Raw genomic sequence first — 19,974 nt, forward strand, 5'->3', positions numbered from 1 at the left:
CCCAGACGCTCCATGAACGCCTTCCAGACCCTTGATGTGAACTGGGGACCCCGATCAGACACTATATCCTCAGGCACCCCATAGTGCCGGAAAACGTGTGTAAACAGGGCCTCTGCAGTTTGTAAGGCCGTAGGGAGACCGGGCAAAGGGAGGAGACGACAGGACTTAGAAAACCGATCCACAACGACCAGGATCGTGGTGTAACCCTGTGAAGGTGGAAGATCGGTCAAAAAATCCACCGACAGGTGTGACCACGGCCGTTGAGGAACGGGTAGAGGTTGTAGCTTACCTCTGGGCAGGTGTCTAGGAGCCAAATCGGCATATTCGGGGGGAATGCGCACGGTGGAGACCTGGTCTGGACTTTCCACCGTAGTAGCACCAACGGAAACCCCTAAACACCTACCTGAGCATTCTCGCGACCACCCTGTGAGAGCCCTCTGTGGCCAAGAAACAGTGGGGTTATGACAAACTAACCAGGGTAGGCCTAGCACCACAGAATACGCAGGAGAATCAATAAGGAAAAGACTAATCTTCTCCTTGTGACCCTCCTGCGTTATCATACACAAAGGTGCGGTTACCTCCCTGATAAACCCTGACCCTAATGGTCGACTATCTAAGGCATGAATAGGGAAAGGCATATCCACAGGAACAATAGGGATCCCTAAACTATGAGCTAGACTTTTATTAATGAAATTCCCAGCCGCACCCGAATCTACTAGCGCCTTATACTGGGAATGCAGTGAAAAGTCAGGAAAAGAGACAGAGACAAACATTAGTGCAGCAGAGGGCTCTGGATGAGAATGGTGCCTACTCACCTGGGGTGACGCCAGAATGCCCTGCCTGCCCTCTCTATTCCCAGAGGAACCAACCCGGCACCGACCAGCAGTGTGCTCTCTGCGACCTTGAATGGTGCTCGAGCGGGAACCCCCTCCGGTCTCCCTGCGCACCATCCCTCCCAATTCCATAGGTTCGGGAGAGAGGGTGCGTGAGGATGGAACAACCAGACCCCGATCTAGACGTCCACGAGTAGCCAGCATGTTGTCCAGCCTGATGGACATGTCCACCAGCTGGTCGAAGGTGAGGGTGGTGTCTCTACAGGCCAGCTCCCGACGGACGTCCTCGCGTAGACTACAACGGTAATGGTCGATCAGGGCCCTGTCGCTCCATCCAGCGCCGGCAGCCAAGGTCCTAAACTCCAAAGCAAAATCCTGTGCACTCCTCGTCTCCTGCCTCAGATGATAGAGAAGCTCACCCGCTGCTTTGCCTTCAGGTGGGTGATCGAATACTATCCGGAATTGGCGGGTGAACTCCTCAAAATGGTCCAGCGCCGCATCCTCCCTACTACACACAGCGCTGGCCCATTCCAGGGCTTTCCCGGTGAGGCATGAGACGAGGGCGTAACTCTTCTCACGGTCAGATGGTACTGGGGAGGCCGTGGCTAGATACAAGTTCAGTTTAAGGAGGAAACCCTGGCAGCCGGCAGTATCTCCGTTGTATCCCGTAGGTAGGGATAAATGGATCCTCGATTCCGGAGAGGAAAAATCGTTCACGGGAGATTCCGGTTGTGGTGGTGGTGGCGCTGGAGAAACTCCCTGTCTCTCCCAGCGATCCATTTTCATGGCAATGTGATCCATGACGGAGCTGATAACGTCAAGCTCCCTAGCTTGTTCCTGAACTCGTTCCTCCAGCTCCATGGGCATAGTGTCCTCTCCTGCTGACTTCATATATTTGGTCAGAGATTCTGTCAAGCGTAGATGAAATAGGTGGCAGGGAAGTCAGGCGCAGGAGAGTCAAATTGAGTGTAAAATGGAGTCTTTTAATAAAGTCCACGGAGTATGCTCCATAACACTAAATGTACATAAACATGGGTACAAGGACCCGACGCACACCTATACAACAATCACACTACACTGACAATAAAACAATCTCTGACAAAGACATGAGGGGAAACAGAGGGTTAAATACACAAAAGGTAATGAATGGGATTGAAAACAGGTGTATGGGAAGACAAGACAAAACCAATGGAAAATGAAAAAAGGATCAATGATGGCTAGAAGACCGGTGACGTCGAACGCCGAGCACCGCCCGAACAAGGAGAGGCAACGACTTCGGCAGCAGTCGTGACATTATGTGATGCTAGTAACATTTATACTAAGATTTCAAATGTTACTAAATGTCATACATTTTGTTTTTTTATTCATATATCTTTCAAAACATAACAAATGTTGCTGTTGTGTTAGTAACACTGATATTATGGAGTTTAGTCACGTTAATTTATCTTAATTATGTGATGCTAGACATTTGTCTTTTAGAAATCTTGTGGATTTTACCTTTAAGAATCTAAACGTTTATATTCAGAATATCTAATCTATGAAAACCAAATGTCTTGTATATTATGGAACTTTCTCTGTGACATGGTATTATACTTCCATATGACAGGCAGGTATTCATGTACAGTGAGGTCAAAGTGTTGGGACATGGACACATTTGTTATTTTGTCTCTGTACACTTTGGCATGATTCACTGACTGAGGTTAAAGGTCAGACTGTCAGCTTTAATGTCAGGGCAATTTCACAGTTTAGAAAGTGCTGGAGTACAAAACAACATAAAATGTGTCACTGACATGTGTCACCCCATACTTTTGGACGTCACTGTCTCCTAAATGTCTGATTTGATGTTCCCCATGTTTTGCTGTTTCAGCTGTGGTGATGACAGGTTCTTCCAGACTGTGTGTGAATCCATCCCTGTGAGGTCCAGAGAGGAGGACCAGCAGTTGGCCTCTCTCCTCCAGGCCTTGGGCTCCACCCTGTCACTGGGAGGAGTGTTACCCAGGAAAACCTGCAGGTCTGTGGGGAGAGTCCTGGGTCTCTGTGCCTCCAGAGTGGACCTCACTCTCACCCCCAGCAAGATCTCTCTCCAAGGAGCCGCACTTCTTTTGAGACATGAGTCAAAGCTCCACAAGCTCAGGTATGTTCAGGAAGACAGCTTTTACAGGTCTATTGAATAGTTGATTCTCCTACTGAGTATTTATCTGACGAGGTTTCTCTGTTTCAAGTGACTTGCGTTTTGTCTTTTCATTCCAGGCTGAGTGTGGGTATGGCAGTGAAACTGTCCAGACTGGTTAGGAGGACAGGGAGAGGTGCTACTCCACTGTCTGTCCCAGAACTCTCACTGGTCCTAAAGAGCAGCCAGCCACCAGAGAGAGTGTTATCCAGGGCTCTGAGTAGTGTGGCGTCCCTGCTGAGACTCTGGAGAGTTCAGTGTCTGGACCTGACTGACTTCTGCATCCAGGGTCACTCTCTCATCACACTGCTGTGTCACCAAGGACCTCTCTCTCTTAGGTCAGTCTGAAGTTGATGTTTTTTAAAAAGTAGAAATAGTAACGTCATTCATGTGTTTTCCTTCATATTTCTGACTGCCTGTATGTTCTAACCTCCTAGACTGAATTCAGACACTCTGCAGCAGCTGGCTGTAGTTGTCTATGAAGCTCAGGACAAGGACTTGACTCAGTGGTTCCTGGAGAAGGTTGGTGGAGACCTGACCTCCTGCAGGCTGGACTGGGAAGTGCTTCTCTCTCTGCTGCAGCATTCAACCCACAACATCACTGTGGACCTCAGGAAGAACCGGCTCCTAGAGAAGAACAGCTCAGATCTTCTCCCCTTTCTGGGAAGGGTTACTCTCAAGAGGTGGTTGAACTTCTTTCTCTGTTCAGACTTTCTAGGAATAATAAAATAACAATTTGTATCCAGTGACATGTTGTTCTGAGTTTTCCTCAGTAATATCATTAGGGTTTTATTCAAGAGGTGGGAGATCTTGATTCAATATTTATAGTCTTTAATTATTAATGTTCTATCCAGTCAGTTGTTACTATGTGAGTTATCCTTTATAAAACCTTGACATAACCACAACAATCCATTCTCCATGTTTGTTCAGGTCCAGTTCCAGCTTTGTAAAGTCCTCCATCAGACAGATCTATGACAGCAGAGACAGTGACTGTGTGTCCAGTTTGTTGAGGTCTTCAGACCATTGGATCAACCTGAACAGCAGAGAGCTGGACAGAGTGGACTGTACCGCTCTGTGTTTTACCCTGCAGCACAGCCACCAAGTCAAAGTCAACCTGCTGTGGACCTCCATACCACCGGGGGAGATAGAGAGCATCCTGCCTCTTCTGGACAGAGTCTCCCAACTCAGGTTTAGTTGGCACTCGTTGACCCTGCTAGAATGGATATAACTATGAGGCTTTCCACTTCCTGACTGATTTAACCTCTAACCCTAACCATAGTGTAATGTACTAACCTTAACCTCGGCTATGGGCGGAATTGAAGGGGAACTCCTGGGAGTTGACCTGACTAACAGAGTTGTAGTGTGTTTATCAGTGTTTTAATGTATGATGGTGTGTAAATAAGTCTCTCTCTGTCTCTCTGTAGTGTTGACAGGAGGTTACTGCTGAGTTTCCTCCAGTGCTGTGCTGCCTCTCAGATCCAGCAGGGGGCACCATCATCACCACCAACAGCAGTATGGCTGCTCAGGTCTCTGCACTACAGACTGGACTTGTCCTGCTCCTCCTCTGTGGACCTGTCAGCTCAGGACCAGGAGAAGGCTCTGTGTCTGACCACTGACCATTGCAGGGCCATCAACTCTGTTCTGAAGCAGAACCAACACGGCACCCAGCTGGTTCAGAACCAGGTCCAGCTCATCCTAAGAGACTGTGAGGTGGAGGACAGAGCACTGAGGGAGCTGCTTCCCATCCTGAATATTGTCAAGCTGAGGTTAGACACACAAAGACAAACATTTGACCAACTGGTTTATCAGTAGGAGTTAAACCTACTCTGTGTCATAATGTTGTCTCTGCTTCTTGTCCTCTCAGCACCAGCAAAGCTCTGCTACTTCAGCTGCTGGACCTTGTGTGTGAGGGGATTGAAGAGGGGCTGCTGAGGCACGCAGAGTCCCTATGCAGAGCCCTGGATGGGGAGCTGGACCTCAGTGAGACCAGGCTGGACCTGAAGGCCTGTGGATCTCTGGCCCTGGTTCTGGAACACTCAGAGGGTCTGTCAGAACTGGACCTCAGCCACTGTCAACTCACAGACCACCAGCTACAGCCCCTGATCACACACCTTCATAAAGTACAAGTCCTGGAGTGAGTGGCTTTCACTGTGTGTGTGTGTGTGTGTGAGTGTGTGTGACACTAGATGACAAATGTCAAACCACTCGTTCTCTCTCTCTCTCTCTCTCTCTCTCTCTCTCTCTCTCTCTCTCTCTCTCTCTCTCTCTCTCTCTCTCTCTCTCTCTCTCTCTCTCTCTCTCTCTCTCTCTCTCTCTCTCTCTCTCTCTCTCTCTCTCTCTCTCTCTCTCTCTCTCTCTCTCTCTCTCTCTCTCTCTCTCTCTCTCTCTCTCTCTCTCTCTCTCTCTCTCTCTCTCTCTCTCTCTCTCTCTCTCTCTCTCTCTCTCAGCCTGAGCCACAATGACATCACTGATGCTCTGACTGACAGAATACTCCAACTGGTCTCTACCAACACTTCAATACACACCGTACGGTAAGGGTGTGTGTGATGGTGAGCAGAGCATGTGTGTGTGTCTGTGAGATCATATGGGTGAGTCTGTTTCTGGGGGCAACTGTTGGAGGATGGAGATTTGTTGTCTAATGATGTAATAATGATTCATAATAATCATGTTCTATAGACTCTTCAACAACAGAATCCAGGACAGAAGACCCTTCCTGACAGACAAGAGGTTTGAGATCTGGTGAAACAACAGCAGGTCTTAGTCCAGGAAGAGAAGGCTGAATCCAGGACAGAAGATCCTTCCTGACAGACAAGAGGTTTGACATCTGGTGAAACAACAGCAGGTCTTAGTCCAGGAAGAGAAGGCTGAATCCAGGACAGAAGATCCTTCCTGACAGACAAGAGGTTTGACATCTGGTGAAGATAATTTATAATAACAGGATAATGTGTTCAATGTAGAAGGCTGGTTCAAAATCACACTGATTGATCTGAACATTTGTCTTACTGTATATTCTGGTGGACACAGTGGTGTGACGTACTTAAGTAAAAATACTACTTATGTATCACAACCGGGCTTGATTGGGAGTCCGCGAACATTTGGTACTAAAAAAAAAACAAAAGTACTACTTATGCCGTTTTTTGGGGTATCTGTACTTTACTATTTATATTTTTGACTACTTTTACTTCACTACATTCCTAATGAAAATAATGTACAGTTTACTCCATCCATTTTCCCTGACACCCAAAAGTATTTAGAATACTTAGCAGGACAGGAATATGCTCCAATTCACGCTCTTATCAAGTGAACATCCCTGGTCATCTCCACTTCCTCTGATCTGATGGACTCTCGAAACAAACTCAGTTTGTAAATGATGTCTGAGTGAAGGAGTCCCCTGGGCTTTCCGTAAATGTAAAAGACAAGAAAATTGTGCCTTCTGGGAAATAATATAATTAATATAATTTGAAAGGATTTATTCTATATTCTGTATTTTATTTTAAAGCAAATACTTTTTGACCTTTACTTTACCTTTACCTTTACTTTTTTTTATCTTTTCCTGGGTCATTTTCTATTACGGTATCTTTTTCCTGGGTCATTTTCTATTACGGTATCTTTTTCCTGGGTCATTTTCTATTACGGTATCTTTTTCCTGGGTCATTTTCTATTACGGTATCTTTTTCCTGGGTCATTTTCTATTACGGTATCTTTTCCTGGGTCATTTTCTATTACGGTATCTTTTCCTGGGTCATTTTCTATTACGGTATCTTTTTCCTGGGTCATTTTCTATTACGGTATCTTTTTCCTGGGTCATTTTCTATTACGGTATCTTTTTCCTGGGTCATTTTCTATTACGGTATCTTTTCCTGGGTCATTTTCTATTACGGTATCTTTTCCTGGGTCATTTTCTATTACGGTATCTTTTTCCTGGGTCATTTTCTATTACGGTATCTTTTCCTGGGTCATTTTCTATTACGGTATCTTTACTTTTACTTGAGAATTGTGTACTTTTTCCACCACTGCTTAAATGGAATCATAAAAGTAGTTGACTCCTGAATGTGTGAGGGATAAGAACATGTTGTTTTATTTACCAGTTTGTGTGTAAATACTTTAAATATTCATACATTATTTTGTTTCTTTTAATAAATGATTGGAATGAACTTGTTTTATTCATGTGCTTTAAGCTTTATGCTAGTCATACTTGATGCTTTATTTGTGATCAGTCAATTTGTGACATTTATAGTTTCAGTTTTGATCAGATTGCTGTGAATGTGTTCAACAGTTGTTTGTTGATGACAGCTTTGCACACTCTTGGCATTCTCTCAACCAGCTTCACCTGGAATGATTTTTCCAACAGTCTTGAAGAAGTTCCCACATATGCTGAGCACTTGTTGGCTGCTTTTCCTTCACTCTGCGGTCCAACTCATCCCAAACCAATTGAATTCAGGTGATTGTGGAGGCTAGGTCATCTGATGCAGCACTCCATCACTTTCCTTCTTTGTCAAAATGTCCTTAAACAGCCTGGAGGTGGATTGGGTCATTGTCCTGTTGAAATACAAATGATAGTCCCAATAAGCGCAAACCAAATGGGATGGCGTATCGCTGTAGAATGCTGTGGTAGCCATGCTGGTTAAGTGTGCCTTGAATTCTAAGTAAATCACAGACAGTGTCACCAGCAAAGCATCCCCACACCACCACCTCCATGCTTCATGGTGGGAACCACACATGCTGAGATCACCGTTTACCTTCTCTGCGTTTCATAAAGACACGGCGGTTGGAACCAAATCATCTCAGATTTGGACTCATCAGCCCTATGGACAGATTTCCACCGGTCTAATATCCATTGCCCGTGTTTCTTGGCCCAAGCAAGTCTCTTCTTCTTATTGGTGTCCTTTAGTAGTGGTTTCTTTGTAGCAAATTGACCATCATGACCATCAAGGCAGGACGTCTTGACAGGATGCCTCCTCCTGGCTGCTCTGACCGGGGGATTCCCAAAGCAAGCCAGCACCCTTAGTACACTCCATTATCAATATGCATTATTATATATTATTATATTATATATTTATTATTACTCCATTATCATTAACTTTTAAAACATTACTTCCTAAACATTAACATTCCCTACTCAATTATAATCCCACTCAGACCTTTTCTTCCCATTACTTCCTAAACATTCAACATTTTTTTACATTTTAACATTAGACCATTTCATCATTATAACATGTCATTACCAACATCCTACAGACCCTAAGGCCTTGTCCTTTAACCTCTTGTAACTAGGGGGCACTATTTTAATTTTTGGAAAAATAACGTTCCCGAAGTAAACGGGCTATTTTGTCAGGACAAGATGCTAGAATATGCATATAATTGGCAGCTTAGGATAGAAAACACTCTAAAGTTTCCAAAACTGTAAAAATATTGTCTGTGAGTATAACAGAACTGATATTGCAGGCGAAAGCCGGAGAAAAATCCAATCCGGCAGGGACTCTTATTTAGAAGCTCTGCGTTCTATTGAGCAGTGAATGAGGTATCAACCAGATTCCTTTTTCTATGGCTTCCCTAATTGTTTCAGGCTTTTATTTAGAAAAATGAGCCTGAACGTCAACATTGCATCATTCGTCAGCTGAAGTCTCGCAGAGTGTTTTGTGCGTAAAGGACAAATGCGGCCATTGTTTCTCTCTTTCCTACTAAGAAGCCACCAGTCCCGGTTGATATATTATCAAATAGATATTTGAAAAACACCTTGAGGATTGATTATAACCAACGTTTTCTAGTAATATTTATGTCCGTTGCATTATGCTAATTCGTGTCAATTGATGACAATGCTCCCGGACCCAGGATGGGTAGTACCAACAAGTTAAACCTAACCAACACAGTCTACAAGCATCGTACCTTAAAGCAACCAACATTAAAACATTCTGAACCATTTTACTGCATTACTTGAATCACCTTTGAATATCTCCCACTGTATGTTTCAACCTCAGGAGGCTGAAAAAAATTATCTTGTCACCGAAAACCCTCACTAACTTTTACAGGTGCACAATTGAGAGCATCCTGTCAGGCTGTATCACCGTCTGGTACAGCAACTGCACCGCCTGCAACCGCAGTGCTCTCCAGAGGGTGGTGCGGTCTGCACAACGCATCACCGGGGGCAACTTCCTGCCCTCCAGGACACCTACACCACCCGATGTCACAAGAAGGCAAAAGGGATCATCAAGGACAATACCCACCCGAGCCACTCCCTGTTCACCCTGCTATCATCAAGAACGCGAGGTCAGTACAGGTGCATCAAAGCTGGGACAGAGAAATTGAAAAACAGCTCCTGTGTCAGGGCCATCAGATTGTTAAACAGCCACCACTAGCACAGAGAGGCTGCTGCCTACCTCCAGACTTGATATCATTGGCCTCTTTAATAAATGGAACAGAAGTCACTTTAATAATGCCACTTTAAGAATGTTTACAAATCTCACATTACTCATCTCATATACTGTATCTTTCACTATCTATTTAAAATAATATATTACTATATATTCTTTACTATCTATTGCATCTTAGCCGCTCTGTCACTGCTCATCCATATATTGTATACTTATATATTCTTATCCCATTCGTTTATAAGACTGTGTGTATTAGGTTTCATTGTGGAAGTGTTAGATATTACCTGTTAGATACTGATACACTGTCAGATCTAGAAACATAAGCATTTTGCTACACTCACAATAACATCTACTAACCATGTGTATGTGACCAATAACATCTGCTAACCATGTGTATGTAACCAATAACATCTGGTAACCATGTGTATGTGACCAATAACATCTGCTAACCATGTGTATGTGACCAATAACATCTGCTAACCATGTGTATGTGACCAATAACATCTGCTAACCACGTGTATGTGACCAACAACATCTGGTAACCATGTGTATTAACCAATAACATCTGCTAACCATGTGTATGTGACCAATAACATCTGCTAACCATGTGTATGTGACCAATAACATCTGCTAACCATGTGTATTAACCAATAACATCTGCTAACCATGTGTATGTGACCAATAACATCTGCTAACCATGTGTATGTGACCAATAACATCTGCTAACCATGTGTATTAACCAATAACATCTGCTAACCATGTGTATTAACCAATAACATCTGCTAACCATGTGTATTAACCAATAACATCTGGTAACCATGTGTATGTAACCAATAACATCTGCTAACCATGTGTATGTGACCAATAACATCTGGTAACCATGTGTATGTGACCAATAACATCTGCTAACCATGTGTATGTAACCAATAACATCTGCTAACCATGTGTATGTGACCAATAACATCTGGTAACCATGTGTATGTGACCAATAACATTTTATTTTGATTTGGACTAAGACCTAACAGCCATCTCTTCCTCTTCCTGGACTAAGACCTAACATCCATATCTTCCTCTTCCTCTTCCTGTACGAAGACCTGATGTTTAATCAGATCTCAAACCTCTCGTCTGTCAGGAAAGCGGTTCTGTTCCTGATTCTGTTGTTGAAGAGTCTGTAGAGACAAAAAAAACATTATTATTTTAATGTTATTATTATTCTCTAATAGTTGCCCCCAGCAACATACACACCCATATGATCTCACACAGACATGCTCTGCTCACCGTCACACACACCCTTACCGTATGGTGTGTATTGAAGTGTTGGTAGAGACCAGTTGGAGTATTCTGTCAGTCAGAGCATCAGTGATGTCATTGTGGCTCAGGCTACAACAGAGAGAGAGAGAGAGAGAGAGAGAGCCAGGGAGAGAGAGATCGGACATTTATCATGTAGTGATAGACACACACACACAGAGAGAGAGAGAGAGAGAGAGAGAGAGAAAGAGAGAAAGAGAGAAAGAGCAAGAGAGAGACACACAGAGAGAGGGAGAGCCAGGGAGAGAGAGATCGGACATTTATCATGTAGTGATAGACACACAGTCTTGTACAAATAACCTTGTGGGTACATACAATTCAGACCCTAACCCGTACCTTAATTAAAAACTTAAACCTAGATCCTAAACCTAACCATAGATCCAAATCCTCTACCTAATTTTAACCCTAATACTAACCTTAATCCTAAACCCCCTAGAAATAGCATTTGACCTTGTGGGGACCAACAAAATGTCCCCAGTTGGTCCCCAAAAGTATAGTTAAACACGTCCACACACACACACACACACACACACACACACAGTGAAAGCCACTCACTCGAGGACTTGTACTTTATGCAGGTGTGTGATCAGGGGCTGTAGCTGGTGGTCTGTGAGTTGACAGTGGCTGAGGTCCAGTTTTGACAGACCCTCTGAGTGTTCCAGAACCAGGGCCAGAGATCCACAGGCCTTCAGGTCCAGCCTGGTCTCACTGAGGTCCAGCTCCCCATCCAGGGCTCTGCATAGGGACTCTGCGTGCCTCAGCAGCCCCTCTTCAATCCCCTCACACACAAGGTCCAGCAGCTGAAGTAGCAGAGCTTTGCTGGGACTGAGAGGACAAGAAGGAGAGGCAACATTATGACACAGAGTAGGTTTAACTCCTACTGATAAATTAGTTGGTCAAATGTTTGCCTTTGTGTGTCTAACCTCAGCTTGACAATATGCAGGATGGGAAGCAGCTCCCTCAGTGCTCTGTCCTCCACCTCACAGTCTCTTAGGATGAGCTGGACCTGGTTCTGAACCAGCTGGGTGCCGTGTTGGTTATGCTTCAGAACAGAGTGGATGGCCCTGCAGTGGTCAGTGGTCAGACACAGAGCCTTCTCCTGGTCCTGAACTGACAGGTCCACAGAGGAGGAGCAGGAGAAGTCCAGCCTGAAGTGCAGAGACCTGAGCAGCCATACTGCTGTTGGTAGTGATGATGGTCCCCCCTGCTGGAACTGAGAGGCAGCACAGCACTGGAGGAAACTCAGCAGTAACCTCCTGTCAACACTACAGAGAGAGAGAGACTTATTTACACAACACCACACATTAAAGCACTGATAAAGACAATACAACTCTGTTAGTCTGGTCAACTCCCAGGCGAATGCCTTCAATTCCACCCCTAGCTGAGGTAAACCTCTTCGGGCTAGGGGGCAGTATACGGAAGTTTGGAGAGCTGGCGTGCCCAAAGTAAGATTCCTGTTTCTCAGACTCAGAAGCTAGGATATGCATACAATTGGTGGATTTGGATAGAAAACACTCTACAGTTTCCAAAACTGTTAAAATAATGTCTGTGGGTATATCAGAACTGATATGGCAGGCGAAAATCTGAAGAAAATCCGACCAGAAAAAATTAACATTAAATCACAGGCTTTTATTTTGTAAAGCTTTAGAAATCTCCTATGTCCGTCCACCAATTGATATAGCTTTCACTAATTGTCAACTGTCATTATTCAAGGTTTTGTGGCTATTATTTTGAAAAATGAATAGGAATTTTGACTTACAGTGTGATGACTGTAAGGGTCACATCAGTGGTTTTGTGCGCAATGGAGGAGACGCGCTAATTTGGCGTTCATATTGAACACAGTCCTTTTGTCACGACTTCCACCGAAGAACCTCTCCTTGTTCGGGCGCCGTTTGGCGGTCGATATCCCTGGCTTACTAGCCATCTCTGCTCCATTTTTCTATTATCCATTTGTTTTGTCTTTTTCCCTGCACACCTGGTTTACATTCCCAATCACACTGATCCAACATCTTGGTGCCATATCCGCTGCGCCTCGACCAACGCAACCGGCGTTACCTCCTGGATCCAGTTCCAGTGGCATGCATCTCTCCCTTCCCAGGGAGTATGATGGGACGGCAGACCGGTGCCAGGGGTTCATATTACAACTGGACCTGTACCTGGCCACCATTCACCCAGCTCCCTCGGGAAGTACTCGTCTCATGTCTCTCGGGGAGAGCTCTGGAGTGTGGGGAGTCGCGGCGTTGGACCACTTCGAAGAGCGGCTTCGACCTGAGACGGAGCCCTGGAATTCCAGACCTTAGCTGCCGGAGCAGGATGGAACGACAGGGCCCTTATCGACCATTACCGATGCAGCCTGCGCGAGGACGTCAGACGAGAGTTGGCCTGCAGGGATGCCAGCATCACCTTTGACCAACTGGTGGATCTGTCCATCCGGTTGGATAACCTGCTGGACACCCACGGACGTCCAGAGAGGGCTCTGTTGGTTCCATCTTTCCAACACCACCGCTTCGGTGGAACTGGGAGGGGCTGCGCATAGGGAGGCTGGAGGAGCTGGAGGAGGGGCCTTCACGTGCACCATCTGTGGCCGCAGAGGTGCCGGGTTGGTCCCTTTGGGAGTCGAGGCAGCAGGCAGGGCACTTTGGCGTCACCCCAGGTGAGTCTGCACCACTCTCATCCAGAGTCCTCTGTTAACCAACTGTTTGTACCTGTTTGATTTCCTGATTTTTTTTGCCGCATTAGGCGCTCGTCAATTCAGGCACGGCTGGGAATTTTATCAGCACTCGTCCTTATTATTGTTATTCCTGTGGTTAGACCTGTCCCAGTACACGCTCTGGATAGTCGATCATTGGAGTCCGGGCAGATCAGGGAAGCTACTAGCTACTATCTCCCTGGCCTAGGTGACGCAGGGAAGGCACGAGGAGAGAATCAGTCTCTTTCTCATTGACTCTCCTGTGTTTCCTGTGGTACTGGGCAATCCCTGGATAGCTCGTCATGACCCCATCATTTCATGGCAACAGAGGGCTTCACAGGGTGGTCGCGAGAGTGATCGGGGAGGTGTGTAGTGGTTTCCGTTGGTGCTACCACAGTGGAAAGTCCAGATCAGATCTCCACTGTGCGCATTCCCCCCGAATATGCCGATTTGGCTCTCGCCTTCTGTAAAGAGATGGCGACTCAATTACCACTCCATCGACGGGGCGATTGTGCGATAGATCTCCTGGTAGACGCTGCTCTTCCCAGGAGTCCCATGTATCCGCAAGCGGAGACGGTGGTTATGGAGACATACAGAACAAGTATTTGATACACTGACGATTTTGCAGGTTTTCCTACTTACAAAGCGTGTGATTTTTAAGTAATTCATTTTCATTTTATTGCATGACATAAGTATTTGATACATCAGAAAAGCAGAACTTAATATTTGGTACAGAAACCTTTGTTTGCAATTACAGATATCATATGTTTCCTGTAGTTCTTGACCAGGTTTGCACACATTATACCAGGGATTTTGGCCCACTCCTCCATACAGACCTTCCCCAGATCCTTCAGGTTTCGGGGCTGTCGCTGGGCAATATGGACTTTCAGCTCCCTCCAAAGATTTTCTATTGGGTTCAGGTCTGGCGACTGGCTAGGCCACTCCAGGAACTTGAAATGCTTCTTACGGAGCCACTCCTTAGTTGCCCTGGCTGTGTGTTTCAGGTCGTTGTCATGCTGGAAGACCCAGCCACGACCCATCTTCAATGCTCTTACTGAGGGAAGGAGGTTGCTGGCCAAGATCTCGCAATACATGGCCCCATCCATCCTCCCCACAATACGGTGCAGTCGTCCTGTCCCCTTTGCAGAAAAGCATCCCCAAAGAATGATGTTTCCACCTCCATGCTTCACGGTTGAGATGGTGTTCTTGGGATTCTACTCATCCTTCTTCTTCCTCCACACACGGCGAGTGGAGTTTAGACCAAAAAGCTCTATTCTTGTCTCATCAGACCACATGACCTCCCATTCCTCCTCTGGATCATCCAGATGGTCATTGGCAAACTTCAGACGGGCCTGGACATGCACTGGCTTGAGCAAGGTGACCTTGCGTGCGCTGCAGGATTTCAACCGATGACGGCGTAGTGTGTTACTAATGGTTTTCTTTGAGAACGTGGTCCCAGCTCTCTTCAGGTCATTGACCAGGTCCTGCCGTGTAGTTCTGGGCTGATCCCTCACCCTCATCCCTCACTCATGATCATTGATACCCCACGAGGTGAGATCTTGCATGGAGCCCAAGACCGAGGGTGATTGACCGTCATCTTGAACTTCTTCAATTTTCTAATAATTGCGCCAACAGTTGTTGCCTTCTCACCAAGCTGCTTGCCTACTGTCCTGTAGCCCATCCCAGCCTTGTGCAGGTCTATAATTTTATCCCTGATGTCCTTACACAGCTCTCTGGTCTTGGCCATTGAGGAGAAGTTGGAGTCTGTTTGATTGAGTGTGTGGACAGGTGTCTTTTATGCAGGTAACGAGTTCAAACAGGTTCAGTTAATACAGGTAATGAGTGGAGAACAGGAGGGTTTCTTAAAGATAAACTAACAGGTCTGTGAGAGCTGGAATTCTTACTAGTTGGTGATCAAATACTTATGAATACTTATCAATACTTATGTCATGCAATAAAATGCAAATTCATTATTTAAAAATCATACAATGTGATTTTCTGGATTTTTGTTTTAGATTCCGTCTCTCACAGTTGAAGTGTACTTATGATAAAGATTACAGACCTCTACATGCTTTGTAAGTAGGAAAATCTATAAAATCGGCAGTGTATCAACTACTTGTTCTCTCCACTGTACATATTCTTTCGAGATTAGAAAGTTTGTCAGATCTGTTAAAACCTGTAATTGTAAAAATATGTATGTATCTGAATCCCTGCGTCTGGTATATTTGGTCCCCCACTTCACCCTTCTCCTCCAGTTTATGGATGGAGGTCTGCGTCCGTGCATTGATTATCGAGGTCTCAAAATCACTGTGAGATACAGTTACAGTTACCATGGCGATTGAGTCAATGCACGGGGCGCACTTTTTCACTAAACTGGATCTCAGGAGCGTGTACAACCTGGTGCGTATCCAGGAGGGAGACGAGTGGAAGACGGCATTTAGTACCACCTCAGGGCATTATGGGTACCTCGTCATGCCGTATGGGTTGATGACTGCTCCATCAGTCTTCAAATCCTTTGTAGACGAGACAGGGACCTGCACGGGCAGGGTGTAGTGGTGTATATCGATGACATTCTAATATACTCCGCTACACGTGCCGAGCATGTGTCCTTGGTGTGCAGGGTACTTGGACGACCATTGGAGCATGACCTGTCTGTCAAGGCTGAGAAATGCCTGTTCTTTCAGCAAGCAGTCTACTTCCTAAGGGACCGCATTTCAACCGTGCGTAATTAGCCGACTCCCAACACGGTAAAGGAGGTGCATCGATGTTTAGTGTTTGCCAATTACTACTGGAGATTTATCCAGGATTTTGGCCAGGTGGCTGCTCCCATTACCTCACTACCGAAGGGGGGTCATGTACGGCTGCAGTGTTCGGTTGAGGCGGACAGAGCTTTTGGGCAACTACGGGCTCTGTTTACCTCGGCTTCCATGCTGGCCCATCCGGATCCCTCTTTGGAGTTCATAGTGGAGATCAACGCGTCTGAGCCTGGGATAGGAGGAGTGCTCTCTCAGCATTCGGGCATGCCATCGAAGCTCTGCCCCTGTGCTTTCTTCTCGAAGAAGCTCAGCCCGGCGGAGCGAAACTATGATGTGGGGGACCCGGAGTTGTGTGCTGTAGTTAAAGCTTTGAAGGCATGGAGACATTGGCTTGAGGGGGCTAAACACCCTTTCCTCATCTGGACTGACCACCGCAACCTGGAGCACATCCGGGCAGCGAGGAGACTGAATCCTCATCAGGCAAGGTGGGCCATGTTCTTTACCCTGTCCTACAGACCAGGTTCCCAGAATGTTAAGGCAGACGCACTGTCCCGACTGTATGACGCAGAGGAGCGGTCCATAAATCAGACTCCCATACTCCAGGCTTCCTGCTTGGTTGTGCCGGTCATCTGGGAGCTGGACGTGGACATTGAGCAGGCATTGCGTACAGAGCCCGCTCCCCCCCAGTGTCCCGTCGGGCGTCTGTACGTTCCGTCTGCTGTCCGGGACCAGTTGATCTGGGCCCACAAGTCACCCATCTCTGGTCATCCGGGGATCGGTCGGATGGTGCGCTGTCTAACTGGGAAGTACTGGTGGCCCACCTTGGCAAAGGATGTGAGGGTTTTTGTTTCCTGCTGCTTGGCAGTGTAAGGCTCCTACACTTCGCCCAGTGTAAGGCTCCTAGACACCTGCCCAGAGGTAAGCTACATCCCTTACCCATTCCACAACAGCCTTGGTCACATCTGTGGATTTTTTGACGGATCTTCCTCCCTCACAGGGAACCACCATGATCCTGGTCGTTGTGGATCGTTTCTCTAAGTCCTGTCATCTCCTCCCTCTGCCCGGGATACCTACGGCTCTACAGACTGTGGAGGCCCTGTTTACAAACGTCTTCCGGCACTACGGGTGCCTGAGGATATAACGTCTGATCGAGGTCCCCAGTTCACTTCGAGAGTCTGGAGGGCGTTCATGGAACGTCTGGGGGTCTCGATTAGTCTCACCTCAGGTTTTCACCCTGAGAGTAATGGGCAGGTGGAAAGAGTGAACCAGGATGTGGGCAGGTTCATGCGGTCCTATTGCCAGGACCGGTCAGGGGGAGTGGGTGGCGTTTGTGCCCTGGGCAGAGATGGCGCAGAACTCGCTCCGCCACTCCTCCACTAACCTCTCCCCCTTTCAATGTGTATTGGGGTACCAGCCGGTTCTGGCACCGTGGCATCAGAGTCAGACCGAGGCTCCCGAGGTGGACGATTGGTTCAGACGAGCAGAGGAGACAGGGGAAGCCGCCCATGGTCACGTCACCGCAGTGAGGCCCCGGTGGTCACACCGTGGGACCGGGTCTGGCTCTTGACCCGAAATCTGCCCCTCCGCCTGCCCTGCCGGAAGCTGGGTCCGCGGTTTGTGGGGCCATTTAAAGTCCTTAGGAGTGTGAACGTGGTTTGTTATAGGTTACATCTTCCCCCCGATTACTGTATTAACCCCTCGTTCCATGTGTCTCTCCTCAGGCCGGTGGTGGCTGGCCCGCTCCAGGAGTTTGAGGTGTGGGAGGTTCCTCCACCCCATCTGGACATCCATGGGGCTCCGGCGTACTCTGTCCGTTCTATCCTGGATTCGAGGCGTCGGGTGAGGGGCCTTTAGTACCTCGTGGAGTGGGAGGGGTCCAGAGGAGAGGTGCTGGGTGCTGGTGGCAGATGTGTTGGACCCTGAACTTCTACGGGAGATCCATCGTCATCGGCCGGATCTCCCTGCGCCTCGCCCTCCGGGTTATCCCCGAGGCCGGTGTGAGCGTGCCGCTGGAGTCACGCGTCAAGGGCCACCAAAGTCAACTCCTCTCCTTGTTCAGGCAGCGTTCGGCGTCAACGTCATCGGCTTTCGCCGCTCCATTTTTTTATTATCCATTTGTTTTGTCTTTTTCCCTGCACACCTGGTTTACATTCCCAATCACACTGTATTTATTCCTCTGTTTTATGTCATTGTGTGTGATTGCTTTATGTAGTGCTTGTTGCACGTTCATTCTGGTGCACGTCAGGTTTTTGTGCCCATATTTTGATTTATATTAAACTGCTAATTGCTGCTAACTGACTTCACTGCCACCAGTTAGAGCATCCGCTACACCTTTCCGTATGAAATATGATAATTTATTTACATTTTAGACAACCTGAGGGTGATATAGACACGTTGTTTGACTTGTTTCAACGAAGTTTGCTGGTAGCTTTTAGAACTTCTTTGTCTGCATTTTTCAACGAGAGAAACCGGTTGATTACTGAGTTAAGCGCGCCAGCTAAACAGACTTCTTTTGGATATAAAGAAGGACTTTATCGAACAAAAGGACCATTTGTGATGTTTCTGGGAATCGTATGATTGCAACCAGCTGAAGATCTTCAAAGGTAAGTGATACATTTTATCGCTATTTCTGACTTTCGTGATGGCTCTGCTTGGATTGAAAATGAATGTATTGCTTTTGTGTGTCGTCAGAATTTTCGCTGTAAAGCCTATTTGAAATCTGACACAGCGGCTGGATTAACAAGAAGTGTATATTTTAAATGATGTAAGACACATGTCATGAAGGTTTAATATTATGAAGTTAGTGTTTTTTGAATTTCGCACTCCGCAATTTACAGGATGTTGTCAAATCGAGATCGGGAAATCGGGATTCTAGCCGTAGGGGATTGCAGGGGATCCCTAAGAGGTTTTAAGGTTAGTACATTACACTAAGGTTAGGTTTAGAGGTGAAATTAGAGGTTAAATCAATCAGGAAGTGGAAAGCCTCATAGTTATATCCATTCTAGCAGGGTCAAAGAGTGCCAACTAAACCTGAGTTGAGAGACTCTGTCCAGAAGAGGCAGGATGCTCTCTATCTCCCCCGGTGGTATGGAGGTCCACAGCAGGTTGACTTTGACTTGGTGGCTGTGCTGCAGGGTAAAACACAGAGCGGTACAGTCCACTCTGTCCAGCTCTCTGCTGTTCAGGTTGATCCAATGGTCTGAAGAACTCAACAAACTGGACACACATTCACTGGCTCTGTCATAGATCTGTCTGATGGTGGACTTTACAAAGCTGGAACTGGACCTGAACAAACATGGAGAAAGGATTGTTGTGGTTATGTCAAGGCTTTATAAAGGATAACTCACATAATAACAACTGGCTGGATAGAACATTAATAATTAAAGACTATAAATATTGAAAAAAGGTCTCCCACCTCTTGAATAAAACCCTAATGATATTACAGAGGAAAACTCAGAACAACATGTCACTGGATAGAAATAGTTATTTTATTATTTCTAGAAAGTCTGAACAGAGAAAGAAGTTCAACCACCTCTTGAGAGTAACCCTTCCCAGAAAGGGGAGAAGATCTGAGATGTTCTTCTCTAGAAGCCTGTTCTTCCTGAGGTCCACAGTGATGTTGTGGGTTGAATGCTGCAGCAGAGAGAGAAGCACTTCCCAGTCCATCCTGCAGGAGGTCAGGTCTCCACCAACCTTCTCTAGGAACCACTGAGTCAACTCCTTGTCCTGAGCTTCATACACAACTACAGTCAGCTGCTGCAAAGTTTCTGAGTTTAGTCTAGGAGGTTGGAACATACAGGCTGTCAGAAATATGAAGAAAAACACATGAATGAAGTTACTATTTCTA

At 46.3% G+C, this 19,974-nt stretch overlaps 2 protein-coding genes across 2 annotated transcripts in view; one reads left to right on the forward strand and one right to left on the reverse strand.

Annotated features, from left to right (window-relative positions):
- The window catches only part of LOC110514786, a 71,707-nt gene extending 64,554 nt beyond the window's left edge, over nt 1-7,153 (forward strand). The window contains exons 25-32 of the mRNA XM_036934161.1: nt 2,701-2,967; nt 3,084-3,341; nt 3,441-3,686; nt 3,934-4,191; nt 4,428-4,769; nt 4,868-5,137; nt 5,451-5,534; nt 5,680-7,153. Of these exons, the coding sequence (XP_036790056.1) occupies nt 2,701-2,967; nt 3,084-3,341; nt 3,441-3,686; nt 3,934-4,191; nt 4,428-4,769; nt 4,868-5,137; nt 5,451-5,534; nt 5,680-5,746 (1,792 nt within the window). The 3' untranslated portion in view covers nt 5,747-7,153. The remainder of the gene's footprint in view (nt 1-2,700; nt 2,968-3,083; nt 3,342-3,440; nt 3,687-3,933; nt 4,192-4,427; nt 4,770-4,867; nt 5,138-5,450; nt 5,535-5,679) is intronic.
- Nucleotides 7,154-10,265: 3,112 nt separating this feature from the next.
- LOC118936805 (protein NLRC5-like) lies at nt 10,266-19,922 on the reverse strand. The gene is made up of 6 exons (XM_036934162.1): nt 19,660-19,922; nt 19,158-19,412; nt 11,606-11,947; nt 11,238-11,507; nt 10,671-10,754; nt 10,266-10,543 (listed from the first exon to the last, which is right to left on the reverse strand). The coding sequence occupies exons 1-6, from the start codon at nt 19,920-19,922 to the stop codon at nt 10,480-10,482; spliced, it is 1,278 nt and encodes a 425-aa protein (XP_036790057.1). The 3' UTR covers nt 10,266-10,479.
- Nucleotides 19,923-19,974: the final 52 nt, after the last annotated feature.

Source organism: Oncorhynchus mykiss, chromosome 10 (assembly GCF_013265735.2).
Source record: "Oncorhynchus mykiss isolate Arlee chromosome 10, USDA_OmykA_1.1, whole genome shotgun sequence".
NCBI classification, from domain to species: domain Eukaryota; kingdom Metazoa; phylum Chordata; class Actinopteri; order Salmoniformes; family Salmonidae; genus Oncorhynchus; species Oncorhynchus mykiss.